The sequence below is a fragment of the Lygodium microphyllum genome, chromosome 12 (assembly GCF_053477565.2).
Source record: "Lygodium microphyllum isolate KBCC chromosome 12, Lygodium_microphyllum_v1.1.10, whole genome shotgun sequence".
NCBI classification, from domain to species: Eukaryota; Viridiplantae; Streptophyta; class Polypodiopsida; order Schizaeales; family Lygodiaceae; genus Lygodium; species Lygodium microphyllum.
Window position 1 is genome coordinate 30,971,523 of NC_141146.1, and position 21,570 is coordinate 30,993,092.

The following is a 21,570-nucleotide window of genomic DNA, read 5'->3' on the forward strand; positions in this document are numbered from 1 at the left end:
CTTTCTCATCTCCTCTATGATGATTTTGCTACATCGATAAATTGTCGATTTATCCTCTTTCCTATTCACTTTTATCTCTTAACAATTACATCTAGTTTGTGATGGTGTAAGTTCATTTATGATTGATATTTTGGTTCCCTTCAAAAAATATTGATTTCTTTAATACTACAACTTGGTTATTTGATTCTTCCCTTCCTTAGTGATATGTTATGGCACCATCCAATTGAACCATATTCTTCCAATATTGGCCTTAGTCCTATCTCTAGTCTATATGACTCTAATATATTCAACAATCTTCATAAGTAGTTTCTTAATACCACCCGACAAGGCTTCCTACACATGCGTGGGATGAAATCTTCTCTTGCAATGTAGCTTCATTATTTGTTGAAAAGATGATGTCTATCATACCTCGCTTTGCCTCTGTCTTTGTTTCAATTTCCTTCAGTGCCTCCTCTTACACTTCAATTGTCATTTCCTTGACTTCATCTTTAATCTTTTTATCAATTGTATCCACACCCCATTGCGCAATTTTTTTCTCTAGCTCCATCAAGCACGTGAGCACTTTGACAAGTTCTTTAGACCCACATTCTCTATGTTCACATTGCAAACTCACGAACGCAAATATTTCTCCCTTGGACCCGTTTCTCTAGTCCATGGGCCTATTTCTCTACTTGGCTTCGGCAGTGCTGACGAGATCATTGAGAAGGAGGACGAGTACATCTCACTTATAGGACAAGAAAATCAAGCCTAAATGCAAAAATAGGGCGTAGGAAAAGTAAAGACTGGTGACGAAAAAGGTAGGGGAAGTATGCGTTGATTTATTGGGTGGTGTGCAGCAAGCTGAGAGAGACGCAGACTGTTGCTGCCGAAGAGAGAGGGGTGTGTGTTTGCTACCTCTAGTAGTAGACGAAGAGCTGATGCTAGTACACACTCATGCAAACGAGAGACAGACAGACAGACAGACAGAGACAGAGAGACACAGAGAGAGAGAGCCATGAATAATGCACCAAATTGAAGATACCAAAGTATATATACACATAAGGCCCAGTGCCTCAAACTAGAAGTGAACCAATAACAACAGATGGGCAACCAATCAATTGGCCCAAACTTTGCCCAAACAAGAAACCCACATCCAAAACACTCAATGTCCCCCAAACTTTGGTGGGCTAACATAATAGGTGGGATGCCATGGGAATTTTACATGATCTATGCCCCAGTGATCCTTTTTCCATCACAATTAATTCGCTTTGCCATCCTTGGATGTTTTGAGATTCAATCCATGCTTTTTGAGAAATGTACACCGTGCTTGGCTTACAATCCCCAATTGAATGGTGGTGTATTTCCTGTTACGATTTGAATGTTTAGGTTGGTAAAATAAGCCATGAGAAATACATGGGATAGAATGCCTTGGATGTAACAATGGGAATGCCACTTTTTTAACAATAACAAGTATGGATGGCCTTGCATCAAAATCAAACATGTCTCTGACATTGCAGCGTGCCATGAATGAACTTTTGAACGATCAGTCATCCTCCCAATCAATGTGAACCTTGTTTGTTGCATCTATCAAATCTGTTAGGCCGGTAAGATCCTCCAGATATGTAGGGGAATTGAAAACTTGCCTCAAGAAATCAAAGCCTCTTTCTCGATACTCCTTTAGAACCTGCAATGTTCACTCGTATTTATATACAATTTCTATAAGAGGAGAGAAGCATACATTATCCTTGCAAAACAGAAAGAAAATGAAGATTGTAAGAACCGCTTACATATGGAGAACACGCTGTACATTTACTGAAAGCATTTCCTACAAATACTTGCTGGGAGAAGTTTGCCACTAAACCCCGAATCTGATGAGGTAGAATACCCAGGGGTTCAACCATTGGTGAGCCTCCCATGTCTGCAGGAGCATTTATCCTGCAGCAAGACAAGGCAGAAATAAATAGGGCCTTTTTTTTGGTAGCTGTTACTACACTAGCAGCACATGAAAGAAATCAAGTATATAAACCTACTTTAACGGATGATGGAGGAGACTGATGGTAAGCTCAACAGCAAGTGCTGCTGCAATTGGTGCAACACTTGGTCGAGTCACAGTGCATTGCTGATCCAATGTCCGATTTGATGTAGACTGTAATAACGTACATCCATTAGGTTTTATATGAATTCACCCTCCGATTGATGTTTAAGATTACTTCTGTAGGAGGAACTTACATTTTCAGGGGCAACGACATCGTTACAAAAGTAGCATCCCAATCTTGTTACTCTGGAGTCAACATGTTCAAGATCATCCACACTAGGTGCAGCACCATGTCTCATCACGAGGAAAGTGTCAAAGGCCAAGGCAGCATTGATGGCAATCTGATAGCAGAAAGAGAAACCATGTTCATTTATGGACTTTTAAAAAAGTCATTAAACTGCGTCCACAAAAACAGCATATCAAACCTTGTTGCCATATGCACAAAGAAGAGTGGGAAGCCAACGACTTTCTCGTGTATCTGTCAAAAGAAAAACTACATCATGTTCATCTACAAGGTCATGTAGCATCTTGCAGGCTTTCTCAACTTCTGGCACCTCATTCTCCATCACACCATGGCCAGGCATGGGTATTATTAGTTGAACACCTTTTGCCTCCTGTTGAGATTGAACACTAGAAACTAAGAACTCCATAAAAGCCAGAGAAAAAATTTGCTCAGGCTACAATATAGATCACCTACCATGCCAGGAAAGATGTGTCTCAGACTTTCAGCAGCTGCTACTGCCTTCATCTTTCCACCATTCAGACAGTCCTGGAACGAGTAAAGTGATTGCCGTACTGGATTCGACATTGCTACACGGCCACAATCAACCAGAGTGATATGGCGTATACCCCAAGCCTAGCAAGTAAAGCAAGAAGCAATTATGGCTTCAAAAGTTTTCCACAATAATGTCTTCTGGCTCTCTACTGTAGCCACTGCAAATATTCTAGACATATATCAGACCTACCATGAGACCACGTGCAACCTGACAGCCTAGTGTCCCAGCCCCCAGAAGAAGGCAACGTGTATTTGAGAGAAGATCAACATCAAGAGAGGGCAAAAGACGCCACCTCATCAACTTAAGGTTCAAATCTGCTGCTGATTCTGCAAGCCTGCATATTCTCTACACTTCAGGACATTTTTACACCCTCTTAACCATGGAATGACATGTTCAAAAAATGGTATACAGACTGCTACCTGACCGGGTCCATTGAAGAAGCAAGGTCAACCATCTTGCCTTCCTTCTGGCGTGCAGTGAGTTCCCACCCCACAGCATCAGGAATCTGTTCTTTCAGACCTGGTGATAAGAAAAGTGAATTCACTTGTAATACCAATATCTGCAAGCCGAAAACAATTGAAGTTACAGTTGTAAACAGGAATCGGTACTTCAAGGTGGACCTGGATAACCTGGAAGAGTCACATTTGCAAGAAGGCATTGGCCCAAATCAGGCTGACCTCTTCTTTCCCTATAACACAAAACTTGCATATGTTTTTGCCCCCATTGAACTGCAGCCAAAGTAAGAAAATTGCGAAGAGGCCACCCTGGATTTGTGTGCAGATGACATGGATCATAGAAGACTGCAATTACCTGTTATCAAGGTGTCTTTTTTAAGTTACATGTCACAACTCACAACTTGCTTAACTAGGTCAAACAAGCTCCCAGACTTCTCATGCTAAAAACTGACCTTTCCACCTTGTTGACAGTCAGACCATTCTTTTAGGGGTCTTGCTCTGACAGTTGTCTCACTAATATCAAGCAGAAAGAACGGGATGCCTGCATTGAAACAAAAGAAAAGGAAACTGATTACGAGAAATTTGAGTCAGCACATCATATGCTAGTACATTACATCACATATTACCTGTGGAAGATGAAGAAGCCCGCCACTTTTGGCAGGCCACTGAAACAGCCGCAGCCTGCAAAAATAAACATCAGCCTCATAAAGTCAACAAAAATCGTCATCAAACCATCAGAGATGAAAACATTAAAGAGTCACGCAGAGAGGAAAAATGTACGGAGGGTCAGTCATCAAAGCAAATTGTTATAGCACAAGAGACAGTACATGGGAGTTAATGTGCCCTGCTCCATATCCTAGGCATTATTGAATATTCATCTGTCCTAGTTACCATTTTCGCTTTCCAGTTGTGGCCAGTTATGCCACTTGGCAGCCATATTTAACATTTACAGTCATTGAGAGGGTTTAGTTTCTCATTCTATACCCGTTTATAAGTTGCCACCATAGTAACATGGGACGGCTATTTTCCAACTTCCCATCCCGATCAAAATGACTCGTCAAAAGAGCCCCTATCCTACTTCTTCTCCTTCTTCTTCTTCAATGCCACTGACTCCTTACAGTCCTTGCCCAAATATCCCTTCTTACCGTAGTGATAGCACTAGGCCTTTGACTTCTTCCTGTCACCCCTCTTTGAAGCTACAAATGCCTCATCATGGCCACTAGGTCGAGATGTAAACCTCCCCTATGATCTCAATGACGCCTCGTACTCAAGCAACATCAAGGACATGTGCAAAATTAACTAGCGTCAATGATGTTTGGGCTTGCAAAGCATTGCCAACTCCATCAAACTTCGGAGGGAACTCACAGAGCACAATCCCCACAAGATGAGCCTCTAGAAGCATGGATCGCATATTCCGAAGCTAATCCTAAGCCCACAGTGTAACACAAAGCAAGAAAGAGTGAGCAGTATCTTTAGGCTCGAACTTCATCTGCTGGAGCTGTCCATAGAGGGTCACTACACGCATAGTCAATGAAGCCTTGTACAACATCTAAAGCTTCTCCCACACCATTGAAGCTATTCTATTGGAGGTGATCACCAATAGAACCTCTTTAGAAATGCATCAGAGAATAGTAGAATACGCACGAGCATCATCTGAATCCCATGTAAGCACAAATTTCTCACAGTTGTCAAGGTCCCAATCAACTAGAAGAGGAGCAAGAGATCAAGGCCGCTCAATAGCTCCTCAAACAACGTACCATAATCGCTTCTGCACAAACTGTGCTTTCATAACAGCACTCCATGTGAGATAGTCAAGGCCATGAAGTTTAGCATCAGAAGCAACAGGGAGGTGTCATTCGGAGGGGATAAGGATGAGAAGAGACAGAAAAGAAGAGTATCAAAATAGAGTACTGCAAAACACAGCATAAACTATATTTAGCATGAGTTCACACATAGTGTAGAGAAGTGATCACAAAACGACTACTACAAGAGGACAAAATGTGATTAGACTAGGTGAAATCAACCAAGATTAGCCAGACAAGGATCAAAGATAGTAAAAGCAACCTGAAAATATTGTTGCCAAGGCTGGAAAAGATGTAAAACCTGAAAAGACAGATGTAGGGAATCATAACACTGGAGGAGGCAGCTTTAAATGCAGTCAATGCAGCCTGAAATCTAATCGCAACAGCAAAATGCAGGCACAAATGATGAAAACACAGGACTTTGGGGCAGCAAACGAGCCGATTTGCACTAGATTGGTGTCAACCATGCTGAAAAGTGGTCATAGCAGACAGAAATGATCAGCAGCAGCAGTTGGCAGACCTGCACCAGCAGAAAACAGCACTCCAAGATCGAACACAAACATCTCATACCATGTCAGGAGTGGATGTAGCGATGGAAGCGTAGAAGACTGCTGTAATAGATTGCATGACACAAGAGAGAAGAAAGGGAGACTGAGAGAAAAGAGAAACAGAAGAACACTGCAAAGGGAGAACTTAGAGACATGCTCAGGAAATGAAATCCATATACCGAGACGATCACATACAACAGTAAGTCATCGGCTCTATGGGCATTGGCCCTGGCCCCCTCTCTTCACCAAAACCTGCTCTAGAAGTTTGCAAGTGAATGAATGACTGAGAGGAGGGAGTGGGAGCCACTAACTAAATAGTCAAAAAATATGCCAATATCTATACCAGGTTGGCGAGGAAATAAAATAATTATAAATACTAGTCAGCCATAAAATAATGGCAAAATCCTCAAAAACAAGTGCCAAAAAATGCACAAAATAAACTCCTATGCCCAGCCCACTAAAGCATACAAACTCACTCATGAGCTAACTAATCTACTGACAGTTAGAGCCCCCTCTCATGGTGATAGAGGAAAGAAATTCTTGTCCCCATCCCCATCCCCATCCCGTATCACTAGTAGCTGCCACTTGTACATGCTTCTGTTCTCTTATCAGAATTTTGTACCTAGGATCACAACCTAGGAGCAGCAAGCCTTGTTCATCTTTCTCTTCATTCTCATGTTCATTTTCTCTGTGCTGTCCACTCACTTCTGTGCCTATTTCTATCTTGATATCAAAGCACAATGCTTGTCTTTACAATTACCATTAAGCTTCTATGGAAGGTGACTGTTTTAACTTTGCAATCCAGACCTATCTTTCTCACAACAAATGCCTTCATGATTAGTTGTGTTTGTTGGCGCAGCAACATTTTAGTGCTTCCCCATGCTAGCAATTGTTATACATGCTCTTTTTCATGGCTCAGCAGTGCTGTGTTAGTTTCAGGCCCCTACACAGACAGGGATCTGCATTTTGCTGATTTTCAAACCCTGCTATTGTGAGAGTGTGCAATGGAAGAAAAACACGGAGAGAGAAAGAAGAGAATGGAAGTGATAAATCTGCACTAAGCTCTGAATGAATGTTGAATACAGGCCTCAAGGTGGACTGATCAATCCCTGCATACAGCCCAATGCATCAATGAGGGACCAGATCAGGCTGATGACAAATGTCAAATGACAGCACCGGAAGACAAAGGAGAGTCCCAAATGTTAAAGAATGCTAAAAACTTGCAAAGCTGAATGATCACCAGCAGCTGGGTGATTACTATTTATAGTCAAAGACAATTGAAATTGGCCAACTACTGTCAGCGTGTGCCAAATAAGGCCAATTGATTGCATAAAATGAAAAAAACGATGACGTCGCCTCGTGAAAATGTTGATCGCCGTGATAAAATGCTAATCGCCTCAAATCAAGTGTTAAAACACACTCCGGCCAGTGAAAAAGAAATGCAAAGGGCTAAAAACAAACATCAGCTAGTGTGAATGCACTAGACGCACTAAAAGTGTAATGCACACTCCAGAATGGGCAAAAACACTTAGAGCTCCCATGTCTCCATCAAACTCTAACAGAGCTCACAACCAAGAGATGAGAAACTAAACATAGTGCAAGCTAACACCCCCTCTCACATCCTCAGTGTTACATCCTTGGGCATCCCAATGGGCACTAGCAGCATTGGTCACAATGGTCATTGAGTGATTACCACTCTTGGACTCTTGGACTCTTGGCCCATAGTCCAATGCATCCATACACCAGGATGGTGTGGGTTGGTGGTATGGGATGCCAGTTCTTAGGACATGGTTATAACCCAAAGTGCTACTAGCTCCTAGGCTCGGGGGTAAACATTTGGCTCTACAGTTGGGAGGTAAGTCTAATGTCCAATCCCTTTATTTTGTGGATATAGCTTATCTCATGTCTCATGTGCAGGTTGGTGGATCCTAGATGGACGTTTCCTTGGTATCAGAGCGCCAACTTGCTATCTAGAACGAGGCTTGATGACATGCATAAAACCACTTTCACTCATGGAATCATGATGGTTCATGCCTGATAGGTATGTTTTTATCTCGTTTAGTAATGGTGTGGGACACTACTAGCAAGAGGCCGCCTAGAGTTTGTGCCTTCATCAAACAACTTTACAGATATATTGATCAAGCCGGTCAATTGCCCAATTCTTCAATGCTTGCTACCCAAGATCAGCACGAGTACTCCCTCAACTTCTACTTCAGCCTAATGGGGAGAGAAGGTTTCTCTCTACCTTTCCCTTCCACCGTCCAATGGTGAGAGGGGGCAGCTTCTTCTCTTGGTATTTATAGGATTTTGGTTACTCATTATTAATATACTTAGTATCATTAAGGGTGCTAGGGAAAGTGAACAATTCCCCTGCAAGGGTACTATCCAAGTGACACCGTTTCATAGTATTTTGCTTAAGCATAACATAGTGCATTGCCTTTTGCATTATGCCATGCATTGGCATTCTGTTCTTATAAACGTTCATCTATGCATATTTATCCCTTTTTGGTCAGAGAGTGGTCAACTTTAGATCAACCATATTCACAACCCCCATGGCAGTCTCCCTCAACAATCTCTATGGCAACACTATACACATACTCCCCATACTTTTCTTCTTCACTGACACCCACAGGTAGTTGGGACAACTTGTCTATTTTGTGATGTGGTGGATCTTACCATCTCTTTTATTTCCCCCTTGGGGCATTAATACTTAATAAGATCAAATCAATCTCCAAAAAAAAGGTAGAGTTTTAAGTGGTTCCATCGCCTTGCAGGTCCCGGTAGGCAACTGAGCAACTAAGAGCACCCTTTGTTCGATGCCTTGGCCTCTCTAGAGTGACCCTTTGGGTTCCCTTAGTAAGATAACCACCACCTCTATAGTCTTGGTAGGTCCTTGGGCAGCTACCATGCACCCTTGGCCCAATGTCCTAGCTACTTTGGGGTGGGATATCTTGGGATGATTATGGGCTAAGCTATGCTTTGCACTCCCTTTCTAGTTCCAATTCTGGACCTAAGAGGGGATGTTGAGCTTGAAAATGCATTATATACAAATTAGCTCTTTATTACAACCCTAAAATATGCTTATTACTAAAGTTATCATTAAATGACCAGTTTCCTAGAGAGTGTATGTGTCCCATATGCTATAAATAGACAAGTTGCCGAGCCCTATCCTTGTTTGCACATTGCTAGCACTATATTCTCCACTTTCCACACCCCTTCGTAGCAAATATCACAGTTCTAGTTGCTGTCCACAATCAGGCACCTACATCCAACCCTCTTTCAATCGTTGGCAACAATTTGCAACCCCTTATCCTTGCATTTGCCGATCAGCATCACTTTCCAACTGCTGTTGACTGATTTTCAGCATTCACCCACTGTCAAAGATACTTTCCCAAGCTGCATTTGCTGCTGCCATGTCTACTAGAGCCTACATTTGCAGCATATTTGTTGTCATTGTCATCAGTAAGGCAGCAGTGTTGGATCGAACGGATGGTTCAGTAGACAAGAAATGGAGTAGAGAGAGTAAGTGAAAGTAGACACACAAAGAAGCGTGTAAGAGTACCTTCACTAAAATGAATCATAAGAATGAGAATACAAGGTACAACCCTAAGGTTATATAGACCTACACACTAAGGCATATTAACACGGGGAAAAAACCCCTCCACACAAGAGGGTAAAAAGCGCTTGTGGATAGGGTGTGTTCACACCAAAACAACTCAAAGGAAAATACAAGGTGTATTTAACAAACCCGCCTAGAGTAAATGATGTGAATGAAATAGGGATGTCACAAATCAATCCCAACTAGAAGTAAGCCTAAAGCTTTGCCAAAAGGTTCAAAATTTTCTCTAGATAGAGCCTTGGTGAATATGTCTGCTATGTTATCTTGTGTAGGCATATAGACCAAATCAATCTCCCCTGCATGGAGTTGCTCTCTAACATAGTGATCATGCATCTCAATGTCCTTTGTTCGAGTATGAAATACTGGATTTTGTGTGCCCAATGCACTCTGATTCTCAATGTAGATACATGTAGCTGATGAAAGTGCAATATGCAAGTTTGATAAAAGGCTTCTAAGCCAAACACACTCAATTGTAGCTGTAAAACCTGCCCTATATTCAACTTCACAACTCGAAGTGGTCGCTGCAAGTTGCTTCCTATTGAGACAAGAGATACAAGAATCACCAAGTAAGAAACAATTTCTACTAGTGGATACTCTGATATCAACACATACTGCCCAAACACTATCTATAAAAGCATGCAAGAAAGTAAAGGCGCTACAAGGCTAGAATTGTGAGAGTGCACAATGGAAGAAGAAACACGAACACAGAGAGAAAGAGAGAGAGAAAGCAAAAGACGAAGGAAGAAATATTGCACTGACTAAAGAAGAATGCTGAATACAATGATGAGGACTAATCAATCCCTACACGCAGCCCAAGGCATCAGTGAGGGCACCAAATCAAACTAGGATGATGGCAGCACCAATGTCGAAGGGTGTCTAAGAGACGGAATGTGCTGAATCTGCAAAAGCAAGAGTGATCAACCAAGTGTGGGTTGTGTCTATAAATAGCCAAACTCCTCCAAAACTGGCTGACTGCTATCAAGGCCTCTAAATCTGGCTGACCTACTCTAGATGGGTGGTACGGCTGCAATAAATGCAGTCCGACTGCATAGAAAAAAATGGAAACTCAGCCTCTGTAGTAGAAGAAAGGGCCACAATAGGCTGCTTCTTGCTGCTCCAAGAGACCGCTTCCAAGGGAGAAGGCATAACCTGTAGTGGACCATCTCGAATCCACATCACCTGCCCAATCAAAGTTACTCCATCCAAAAAGAGTAACTCCCTCTCCATACATGATCCCGTAGGATCAAGTCCCCTGTAAATACCCAAGAACACGTAAGGTTGCCCTCGAGTGATCTTGGGTAGGAATCTACATAAAAGAAGACAACAAAGCCACCACAAAAGAAATATCCAGCCGAGTGTCAATGAGCCACATAAGAGAGCCAACAACAAGGCACCTCTAACCGGTAGCATCTAGAAGGGGATCTCCTACTACCACAAGCTTGGACTCTAGGTCCATTATAGGTCGACACTTGGCCATACCAAACTCCGAAAGTAGCTTAGAGATGTACATGTGCTCGGAAATGAACATGCCCTGTGCCATCTGATAGATCTTCAAACCAAGAAAGAAGTATAGAATCCCAAGATCCGTCATGTCAAACTCCTGTCTCAAAATATCTTGAGTACGATCAACCTCTTGAGTATCACTCCCTGTAATGATGAGATCATCCACATACAACATAACCAAAACACATCCCACACCCTCAACCTTGTAGTACAAGTTGGGGTCATGATCGGAGAGATGAAAACCACTCTCTAACAAGTAGCATCTAGAAGGGGATCTCCTGCTACCACAAGCTTGGACTCTAGGTCCATGGGGTAAGAAATAGGTCGACACTTGGCCATACCAAAATCTGAAAGTAGCTTAGAGATGTACATGTGCTCGGAAATGAACATGCCCTGTGCCATCTGATAGATCTTCAAACCAAGAAAGAAGTATAGGATCCCAAGATCCGTCATGTCAAACTCCTGTCTCAAAATATCTCGAGTACGATCAACCTCTTGAGTATCACTCCCTGTAATGATGAGGCATGGTCCTCCTTTCCCTGCACAAGAAAACCTAGAGGTTGTGAGACATAGATCTCCTCATCAAGGATGCCATTCAAGAAGGCAAACTTGATATCCATCTGATAAACAGGCTAGCAGTGGTGGGCTGCAAGAGCCAAAATAGGCCGAATAGTAGACATTCAAGTTGTAGGTGCAAAAGGCTCAATATAGTCCAAACGTGCTCTCTATGCAAAACCCTTGGCAACAAGTCAAGCTTCATGCTTGTCCAAGGAACCATCGGCAAGATACTCGATCTTATAGATCCACTTCACACCTATTACCTTCTACTTCTTAGGATGTGGAACCAACTCCCAAGTTTGATTTCGCTCAATGGAATCAAGCTCATCCTGCATAGCCTGCCGCCAAACATCATGTGCAAGAATCTCCTCAACTGTAGTAGGCTCGGAATCCTGAAGAATCTGTAACATAAGAGTATAGTTCACACAAAGGGAACTATTCCACTAGGCCTATGAGCAGGCTGATCTGTGTGGACCTAAAGGAGCATTAGGAAAGTGAGTAACACCTGAATCCTGCATTAGCTATCTGTACCAACAAGAAATCTGAATAGACTCCTCCTGCTACAAACTCTAGGCGAATAGTGCCCAACGCAACCTGCTCTCTGGTGAAGTGGAAGTGGACTCACACATGCCACATCGAAGAGGTAATGATCGGGTTGCCCGCAAAGGCAACGGCACTTTGGTTGTTGCAATAGACAATTGTAGGAGAAACACATGGAAACTAAAGCACAGCCAACAAGCTCCTCAGATAGATGGCCTCCGTGGTACCATCAAAGAAAGCCCTATACTCTGCCTCCACCGTGGAAGCCGCCACCGTCTCCTACTTACGGCTTGACCAAGAAATGGGAGTTGTGCCCAACGAAAAGAGGTAACCGCCATTGGAACACTATGTTGGGATAAAGGCCCGTTTTCACCTCCGTGTATAGTACACATACATTATTCAGTTGTACATGTGAATGCACCCTTATATGCCCTAAGTATAAATACATTTTATTCTTTGTGTACCAACACATTGTTGGTACACTCAAATCTAATCGTACTTTCACACACACTCTCTCTCTCTCTCCGTCACTCTCACTCCTCAAATTGCTACTCACCCCTCCAACTAAGCTCCAACAACTCGTATCAGGGCACAGGTTGTGTTGAATGCTCTAGCAGTCGTACAGGAGTTGGATGTTCAACAAGCAGAGTCGATGGTGCAGCGGGCAGCAGCACGTGTGGCGACAGGCAACCAGGTAGCAGCGTGTGGCATCAGGCATCACAACGACGGACGTCAACAGGTGTGTCCTACAGGTCATGCAACAACCAGGTGAGTAGAGAGTGACGAGTCGCCAAGGCACACGACGACCAAGGCAACCGGGCACAACGCGAAGCGAGCGCAACACGGACGCCAACGAGCAGGGAGAGTCGAGTTGCCAGTAGCCGAGCGCCACGCGACAGGACAGGCGCCGCCAGTCTCGCAACGCGACACAAGTCAATGGACCCCCTTTTCCCCGTTCCCCGGTTTTAAAATCAGAAATTTCTCAAATTTTTGATTTTTTCCCCTTTTCTTAACACGGGTTCACGCACTGGAGGCACAGGTCTCAGACTTGTGCAAATCTGAGCCTGAAATTTTGGGGCTTCTCTTGGATTTGATCTTGTCTATACTTGGTAGTGACATTCAGGTCAAAAATTGCAGACATTGTACGTGTTGACCACAATCAAATTGAGGATTTTGCCAAATTTGTCAAAATTTCACTCTTTCGAGTAAAATATCTTGACATTGGACCCCGAAATATTAGGGCTTTTCATGCATTGGTAAAATTTCGCTCAGCTAGGTCAGATTGGCTGACATTTATGCACTGTTAGACCTGGAACTTTGGGGCTTTGTGCAAAATTTGGTAAATTTCTATAGTATTTGCCAGTGTGGTGGCTGGTTTATGTATAAACAGCAAAGATTTATTACTGTTTGAGGAAGAACAGCAATGTGTTTGTTGGTTCAGCTTGTGCTTCTGCAGTCCAGGGCATTTACTCTTGTGTTCATGATAAAAATGGCTGCAACTTCTTCCAGTTCACATATCAAGAGTCTGATGGAAATCAAATGGTTTGATGGTCATTGCTTTGACCTTTGGAAAGACCGTATGCAGGGCATATTGTTCTTAAAGGATTGTGAGGATGCTCTACAGGAAGATAAACCTGCACAAATGTCTGATGCAAATTGGGCCAGAGTTAACAAAAAGGTTGTGGCTTACATTAAGATGGTGTCACTGATGACATCTTGACAGACGTTAAGGATTTAGATACAAGTTATACAATATGGGAGAAGCTGAAAACTACCTATGAGATCACCACACCTATTAATCAGGTGCATTTAATGTGCAAGTTGGTGAATATGCGATTGGATGAGTCAAAGCCTGTAGCTGAGCACTTGAGTGCATTTACTGGTATTTTAAATCAGCTCAAGGATGCAAATTTGGATTTGGATGATAAGTTGAGGGCAATCTTTTTTATCATGACACTGTCTAATTCTTGGGAAACCTTGGTGGTTTCTCTTAGCAATAACCCCAATCTCTCATATGATGGGGTGAGGGGTTCAATCTTGAATGAAGAAATTAGACATATGTCTAGTGGAGAAGGCAGCAACTCAGCTTATAATGTAAGAGGCAGGGCTAAAAAGAAAAATGCAAATGCAGGACAGAGAAACAAAAGCAGATGCAAAGGAAAGGAAAAGAGTGACATTACTTGCTATCATTGTGGTCGAAAGAGCCACAAGAAGCTTGATTGCAGATATTACAATAAGAAACAAGAGAGAAAGAAGAATGCAGGAGACAAAAAGAAGAAAGAGGATAAGGCAATTGTATTTGAGGCAGCCAAAGGCAAGGAAAAGGCCAATGTAGCCTCCAATGTAGTCATACAGGAGCTTTCGGATATAGAGGCTGATGTATTATGTGCAATTGATTATGATGCCCTTGTATATCACATGCAGGATATGCAAATTACCAAGGCTGATGTGATTGATGCACTTTTGTCAGTTGATGATGGTGTCACTCAGACTTGGATTGTAGACTTTGGTGCCTCTTTCCATGTAACTCCTTGCTTGGAGTGTTTTGCTATATTCAATGCAGGCAATTATGGAAAGTGTATCTTGGAAATAACCATGCTTGCAGCATTGATGGGATTGACACTGTACACTTGTCTTTAGATAATGGGCTCTTGTGTTGAAAGATGTTGGATATGTGCCTGGCATTAAAAAGAGTTTACTATTTGTTGGTCAGCTTGACTTACATGGTTACACTACACTGTTTGGTGGTGGTTTGTGGAAAGTGAAAAAAGGTTCCATGCCGATTGCAAAAGGAACCAAAAAGGGCAATTTGTATTGTTTGCACTATAAAGCTTTGCATGGTAAGTTTCTTGCAGCTGCTGAAATTGGCTGTCATTTGGAGTTATAGCATAAGAGATTAGGCCATATGAGCCAGAAAGGACTTGATGTCCTTACCTCTCTGAAGAGGGTTGATGGAAAAGGCTCTAAACTTAACTTTGTAATGAGTGTCAGTAGCAAATAAAAATTTCCTTTTATTCTGGTGTCTCTCGTAAGTCCAATGTCTTGGACTTAGTGCATTCTGATGTACGTAGTATCCCCATGAAATCGTTGGGTGGTGCTGCATACTTTGTCTCCTTTATTGATGATTGTTCCAAAAAGATTTGGGTATACCTGTTGAAAAATAAAAGTGAAGTATTTGCTGTTTTTAAAACTTTTCATGCATTTGTAACCACTCTAACAAGTAGAAAGCTGAAATGCTTGAGAACTGATAATAGGGGTGAGTTTACATCTACGGAATTCAAGTCCTTTTGTGACTTGCATGGAATTAAGAGGGAGCTTACAGCCCTTCTTCAAATGGGGTGCTTGAAAGATATAATAGGACTTTATGTGAAAGAGTGCGGTGCATGTTGTCCACTGCTAATCTCCCTCATGAATTTTGGGAAGAGGCACTCAAAACCGCGGTTCACATTTGCAACCGCTCTCCAAACAGGTCCTTAAATAATGGCATCCCTAAGGAGGTTTGGTCTGGCAAATTGGCCTCATATGACCATTTACGCATATTTGGTTGTGATGCTTTTGTGCATGTTCGAGATGAGCCGAGGAACAAACTTGACCCAAAATCCACCAAAGGCATTTTCATGGGCTATGGTGATGAGGATGAATTTGGCTACAAAGTGTGGTTACCTCAGTCCAAGAAAATTATTCGCAGCCGTAATGTTGTGTTTAATGAGGCAAATTTGCTAAAAGGTACTTAAGCCTCTAATGAAGATATGAAAAAAGTAAAATTTCAGAATTTGCAACCACCTATTACTTCAAATGATGAGCCTCATGGTGCTATATCACAGACTAAAACTGATGATCAGCCGGTTATTTTTGAGCCAGATGATGATGGACAGCAAATAGAAGCACAAGGAGGTCATGGACAACAAAATAGACTTGCTGATCATGAAAATGTAGGTGCTGGTAATGAAAATGAAGGTGCTATACAGCATGAACAGCATGCTGAAAATGGCTTATAGCAGCCAATAAATGCTGAAAATGCCATATCTCCAGATGTAGACCCAATTCCTAAAAATGTAGATCATTGGGTACGTAGGTCTACCCGCGTAAGAAGGCAACCACATAGGTATGACCCCTCCTTGCATTATGTGATGCTTACAGATGAGGGTGAGCCTCTTACATACAAAGAGGCCAAGTCATGCGAATTCAGCAGTAAGTGGGAGCTAGCTATGCAAGAAGAGATTAAATCTCTATATGTTAATGATACTTGGGATCTTGTGTCGTTGCCCAATGGAAGGAAGCCTCTTCCAAACAAACGGGCTTTCAAAGTAAAGACAGTTGATGGGAAACCCAAGTACAAGGCAAGATTGGTTACTAAAGAGTATGCATAGAAGGAAGGGATTGACTTCCAACAAGTCTTCTCACCTGTTGTGAAGATGACCACTCTACGTGTGCTTTTTGCTCTCACTGTTGTATTGGACTTAGAGCTGTACCAAATGGATGTAAAAACAGCTTTTTTGCATGGTGACATTGATGAGGAAATCTACATGAAACAGCCTGAGGGTTTTGTGGTTCCTGGAAAAGAGCAGATGGTGTGTAAACTAAAACGCAGCCTGTATGGGCTGGAGCAAGCACCACGACAGTGGTACAAAATTTTTGACACTTTTATGCTATCTCATGGGTTTACACGCAGTCATGCAGATCATTGTTTGTACATGAAAAAGGATACAGATGGCAGCCCCATCATGCTTGTTTTGTATATGGATGATATGTTGCTAGCTGGGAAAAGAAAGACTAGCTTGGATGCTCTCAAAAATCAGCTGAAATCAGCCTTCTCCATGAAAGATTTGGGAAATGCAGAGCATATTTTGGGCATGAGGATTCGCAGAGATAGAATGCAAAAATTGTTGTTTTTATCTCAAGAAAAGTACATTGAACAGGTACTGGACAAATTTAACACGCCTGAAGCTAAGCCTTTTGGGGTACCCTTACCTCCTTATCTTAAGCTTAGTAAAGCCGACAACCCAAAAGATGACTTGGAAGTAAATGCTATGAAGGGAGTCCCTTATGCATCAGCTTGTGGATCTCCTACCTAATGAGAATTAGTGTAACCCTGCAAGCATAATCTATATTCATAAGTTGGTTCATAATGAAAAATACACCGCAAATATCTTAACACATGAAGGCAAGCAATCCAATGTGATATCCTAGGTGCTAAAAAATACTGAGTACACTGACTGAGTATGCTAAATCTAGCCTAGTATAAATCAACCAAAGAAGCTTCCCCATAACAAATCAATAGGTGTGTGCATCAAGAGCCTAACCTAGGGTATCCTTCGACAGATGGACAGTGGGATCAAGAGGAGTAGCCACAAGCCGTGTCTGATCCGTGCAATATTGTTCCACCAGCTAAAGGGCATACTTCTACTATGAAACACAAATACTTTCCCCAAAACAAACTACCTCCATCCCCAAGAAATAAGATAATAGATTGAGGTCAATCATCTCAAAGGAAACAGAAAGCTTGGCCTTGATTTCTGCAATGGCAATAAAATCTAAGCCGGTGATAAGTAAGTCATCGACATACAGTAGGATATAGTTAACCCCTGCGCATGTAGGGTGCACATAGAGATTTGGATCATAGGGGATAGAATGGTATCCATGAGTCTATAAGAACTTGCTCATCCTTTGGAACCAAGAGCTCGGAGCTTGCTTGAGCCCATAAAGAGCTTTCATCAAACGGAACACCTTATCCAAACAGTCTGCAAAAGGAAACTCAGGTGACTACTCCACATAGACCTTCTTCTCCAAATAACCATTCAGAAAGATGCTCTTGACATCCATCTGCTATACTTACCTAGAGTCCCATCAACTTTTAGCTTGGTCTTTAAAATCCACTTCATCTTGATGACCTTCTTGTGACAAGGACGATTCACCAAGATCCATGTCTCATTCCAGTCAATACTATCCTATTCCTTCTCCATGGCCTCATGCCACAGAGAGTCATCTCAAAATGTGCAATATAATCAGCCATAAAGAATGAAGCATATGAAGCCCAAGGGGCAAGCCGAGAAAATCTTATAGGGCCCTCTGGAGAGCAATCTAGTGGAAGGATCCCCGAATCCCGCATAGTTTGCTGGTACCAGTGAGATAACGGGTCTCAAAGAGGGATCCTGGGAGCAAAAGAATCTACTGGAGTCCGGTGTAGAAGACTACACTATGTCCTATTGAGCTAAAAATGCATTAGCTTTACTTAAACAGCCCCAAAACTTGCTTAATTAATAAAGAAACCTCTTATATTTAAAAAAAACGCAATGCTAGAGAGATTTTGTGTCCCATAAGTTCCTTCGTCTTTTACCTCTTCTGCTTTGCAATATAGAAATCATGAGGAAGATGGAGTACAATAAGTTGACTATGGAAAAGGTTCTCTTGAGGACCAATTCTTGTATGTTAATACACGTCATGGGGATTATAAGAAAAAGCTAGGTACCTCTTCTTCTACCCTTTCTTCTTTTCAGTTTACTTCTCAAAATCAGAATGAATTTCATGTTCCCATTTTTACATTGCATAGTGCATCATCATTTCATTTTCAATCATTAAATGGTAAAAATGAACAAAATGCATCTGCACCTTTTACACCATAAATTCAAAACCCACCCATCCCACCACATTCTTCCACTGCTTCCCCACTTCCCTTCGCACCATTTACATTCCCCTATCAAACACCTCATGTTGCACATCACACCGCACCGGGGGTTTATGGAAACATTGGCACCACCTTTAGGACCTCATCCTTTCCTCCATCGGGTGGTGTTCCACCTACTTCTCACACACTCAAGATCATTGAAGCCTGGGTATCCCCCCTAGTCTCTCCCGAGTGTGGATCAGTTGGTACCACAGCTTGCCTCTATAGCATTACCTAGTGGACCTCCTGGTCATGTTGATGTGCCCCAGCCAAGCTTTGGACAGGGCTTTTGTGTCCCAGTGCCTCCACCTCCATCGGCACCTTATGGAAACATTCGTGTTCCAGTGCCTCCGCATCAATTGGCATTCATTGGATACTCCCAACCTATTTCTACCTACCCACCTTTTCCCCCTCATTCTTCCTAACAGACACACCCACCACCACCATCTTACCCTCCACCTCCATCTTATCCCACTTTCCCGACACCTCATGGTTCCACCTCATCTTCTGCCAAGAAGCATGCTTTTGATGATAGGACTCGTTTTAACAGGTCAAGCTTTACTACTTAGTCGAACTTGATGAGACATGTCCTTGACTCCCACAACCTATGGAATCTTGTGCAGGGGTTAAAACCCCAACCCGATCCCGCACTTATTCCATACGAGGTTGTCCGCTCATGAAAGGCTATGAATACCTCCGCTATTGTCGAGTTGATGTAGGGCTTATTGCCTGAGTTTCATTCTCAGCTTCAACATTTTGACTTAGCATCACAATGATGGGCACACTTGACTGACTGCTATGTGGCTCGAGATAGGACCCATCGTATAAATCTTGACCATGAGCTCCAACTCTTTAAAATCACTGACCGGGATGACTTGAAAGTCAAGTTGGCTAAGTATCAGCAACTTCCTACTGAATTCTCCACTATAGGGACTCCCAAGTCCTCTAACGATCAAGTCACATTGTTTCTAAATAAACTCCCTAGGAATCTTGACCATGAGCTCCAACTCTTTAAAATCACTGACCGGGATGACTTGAAAGTCAATTTGGCTAAGTATCAGCGACTTCCTACTGAATTCTCACTACAGGGACTCCCAAGTCCTCTAACGATCAAGTCACATTGTTTCTAAATAAGCTCCCTAGGAAATACTTCAATTTTGTGGAAGGTATAGTTTCAAAGCCTGCCATGTCCACTTTCTATGAATTTGAGTGTCAGTTATTGCATTACGCACCGTTGTTCAATCAATTTCATATGAATTCTTCCTCAGGGGGGCTATTGTTGCTCATTCTCAGAAGGGCAACAAGGGAAGGGCAAACAAAATTAAACCTCCACTCAAAATCAAAAACAAAATCAATCCGGGGAATCACAAGGAAACTCCCAAACACAACTCAAACAAGGGTGGCAGAATGTACCTAAAAATAATAGGTATTGTCAACATTGTCAAAAGGTTGGTCATTTTGACGACGAGTGTCGCTCAAAGGCCAGAGGCACAGCACCCAAATCTAAATCTCAGAACCCCGTCCCTCAGTCAGGCAACCCCCAGCCAAGGAGGCAGGGTGATGGCAAGGGGCAGTTTAAAGGTTAGACTCACACTGCCACCACTCAGCCATCTCAGTCGACAACGTTCTCAACTCCAAAGGGCTTGCCTGACTGGTTTACAGAGGCCCACATCATCTCCATAGAGACAACAGATGCAAATCTCGTCCACATCTGTGAGTTGCCTCTTGATGATGTTACTGCAGAGGCCCATTCGTCACAGCGGAGCACTTCAGCTCCTGTTTGGATTGTGGACAATGGAGCTACACATCATATGACTCCTATAGAGGACATTTTCCATACCCAAGCCCTTGAAGCCGAGCGGGTCCGTATAGGAAACAACTCCTCTCGGTCAAGATTCAGGCTCAAGGTAGTGTCAGTTTTGCCACTGACAAGGGTCCGGATCTAGCTTCATTGGACAATGTATACCATGTCCCCTACCTTGGGGTGAACTTGTTATCTGTTCAGCAGCTTTGCTAGTTGGGGCAAGCAGTTTTCTTTACAACAACCACAGTCAAGATCCTTGACTCTCAAATTGGTTTAGTGATTGCTCGCGGTGAGGCACAGTCTTATAGCCTTTACCACATGACTCACTTTCTGACTGAGCCGACAGCCGAGGGCTCCGTGTTCCATAGCTTCCAGACATTAGCCACATCTTGGGAGCCTACGAACAATGAGCGTCTTTGGCACATTCGCTTAGGGCATATTGGTTATGGCTCTCTTTATGAGTTATCCCGCCGTCAGCTAGTTGAGGGCCTTCCCCATCTAAAACTAGCTCACAATCTCAACTTGTCAACTCGGAAAGTAGCACCATACCCCATTCCCTCAACAGTCCACACATCGTGTTGAGGAGCCTCTTAGATTGATTCATGTTGATCTTTGTGGGCCGACATCCACTGCCGGCTTAAATGGCGCACTATACTTCTTTTTTATAGTGGATGATCATTCTAGATACATGTGGGCGTACTTCCTCAAGCATAAGTCTGATGCTTTTACCTATTTTTTTGCTTAGGTGCTGATTCATAACCACACTGAACGTCGTGTTGGTTGCATGAGAAGTGATAGCGGTGGTGAGTTTATCTCCCAAGAGTTTTCCGAGTTTCTACTAAAGTATGGCATCTCACGCCAGCTCACCTCTACTAACTCCCCCTCTCAGAATGGAGTCATAGAGCGTAGGAACCGGACAGTCATGGAAATGGCACACTCTACGCTGTTCGCAACAAAGCTTCCTGAGCACTTTTTGGGTCGAGATTGTTAACACTTCGATGTATATCCTCAACCGGTGCCCGACTGCGGCTCTTCCTAAGAAGACCCCATATGAGGTATTTTTTGGCTCTCGGCCTGTCATTTCTCACTTCACAGTCTTCGAGTGTCGTACCTACACACACACGCCTAATGATAAGATAGGAAAGCTCACTCCCCGAGCTGATCTCCTTATTTTTACTGGATATTTCTCTAAAGCGAAAGCCTATCGTTTGTTCGATCCTCCGACAAACAAGGTGATCGTTAGGAGGGACGTTGCTTTTGACAAGAGGGATATCGTGTACTCTTTTG

At 42.8% G+C, this 21,570-nt stretch overlaps 1 protein-coding gene across 2 annotated transcripts in view; it reads right to left on the reverse strand.

Moving 5' to 3' along the window:
* Positions 1-997: 997 nt before the first annotated feature.
* APG7 (ThiF family protein) overlaps positions 998-21,570 on the reverse strand; it is a 34,844-nt gene continuing 14,271 nt past the window's right edge. The window contains exons 4-14 of one of the 2 annotated variants that reach the window (XM_087689311.1): positions 3,872-3,926; positions 3,698-3,786; positions 3,420-3,600; positions 3,210-3,309; positions 2,980-3,124; positions 2,712-2,870; positions 2,440-2,628; positions 2,209-2,355; positions 2,010-2,125; positions 1,767-1,914; positions 998-1,663 (exon numbers count right to left, since the gene is read on the reverse strand). In XM_087689311.1, the coding sequence (XP_087545437.1) occupies positions 1,523-1,663; positions 1,767-1,914; positions 2,010-2,125; positions 2,209-2,355; positions 2,440-2,628; positions 2,712-2,870; positions 2,980-3,124; positions 3,210-3,309; positions 3,420-3,600; positions 3,698-3,786; positions 3,872-3,926 (1,470 nt within the window). In that variant the 3' untranslated portion in view covers positions 998-1,522. Of the gene's footprint in view, positions 1,664-1,766; positions 1,915-2,009; positions 2,126-2,208; positions 2,356-2,439; positions 2,629-2,711; positions 2,871-2,979; positions 3,125-3,209; positions 3,310-3,410; positions 3,601-3,697; positions 3,787-3,871; positions 3,927-21,570 lie in introns of both variants that reach the window. The other variant, XM_087689310.1, reaches the window with a different exon arrangement.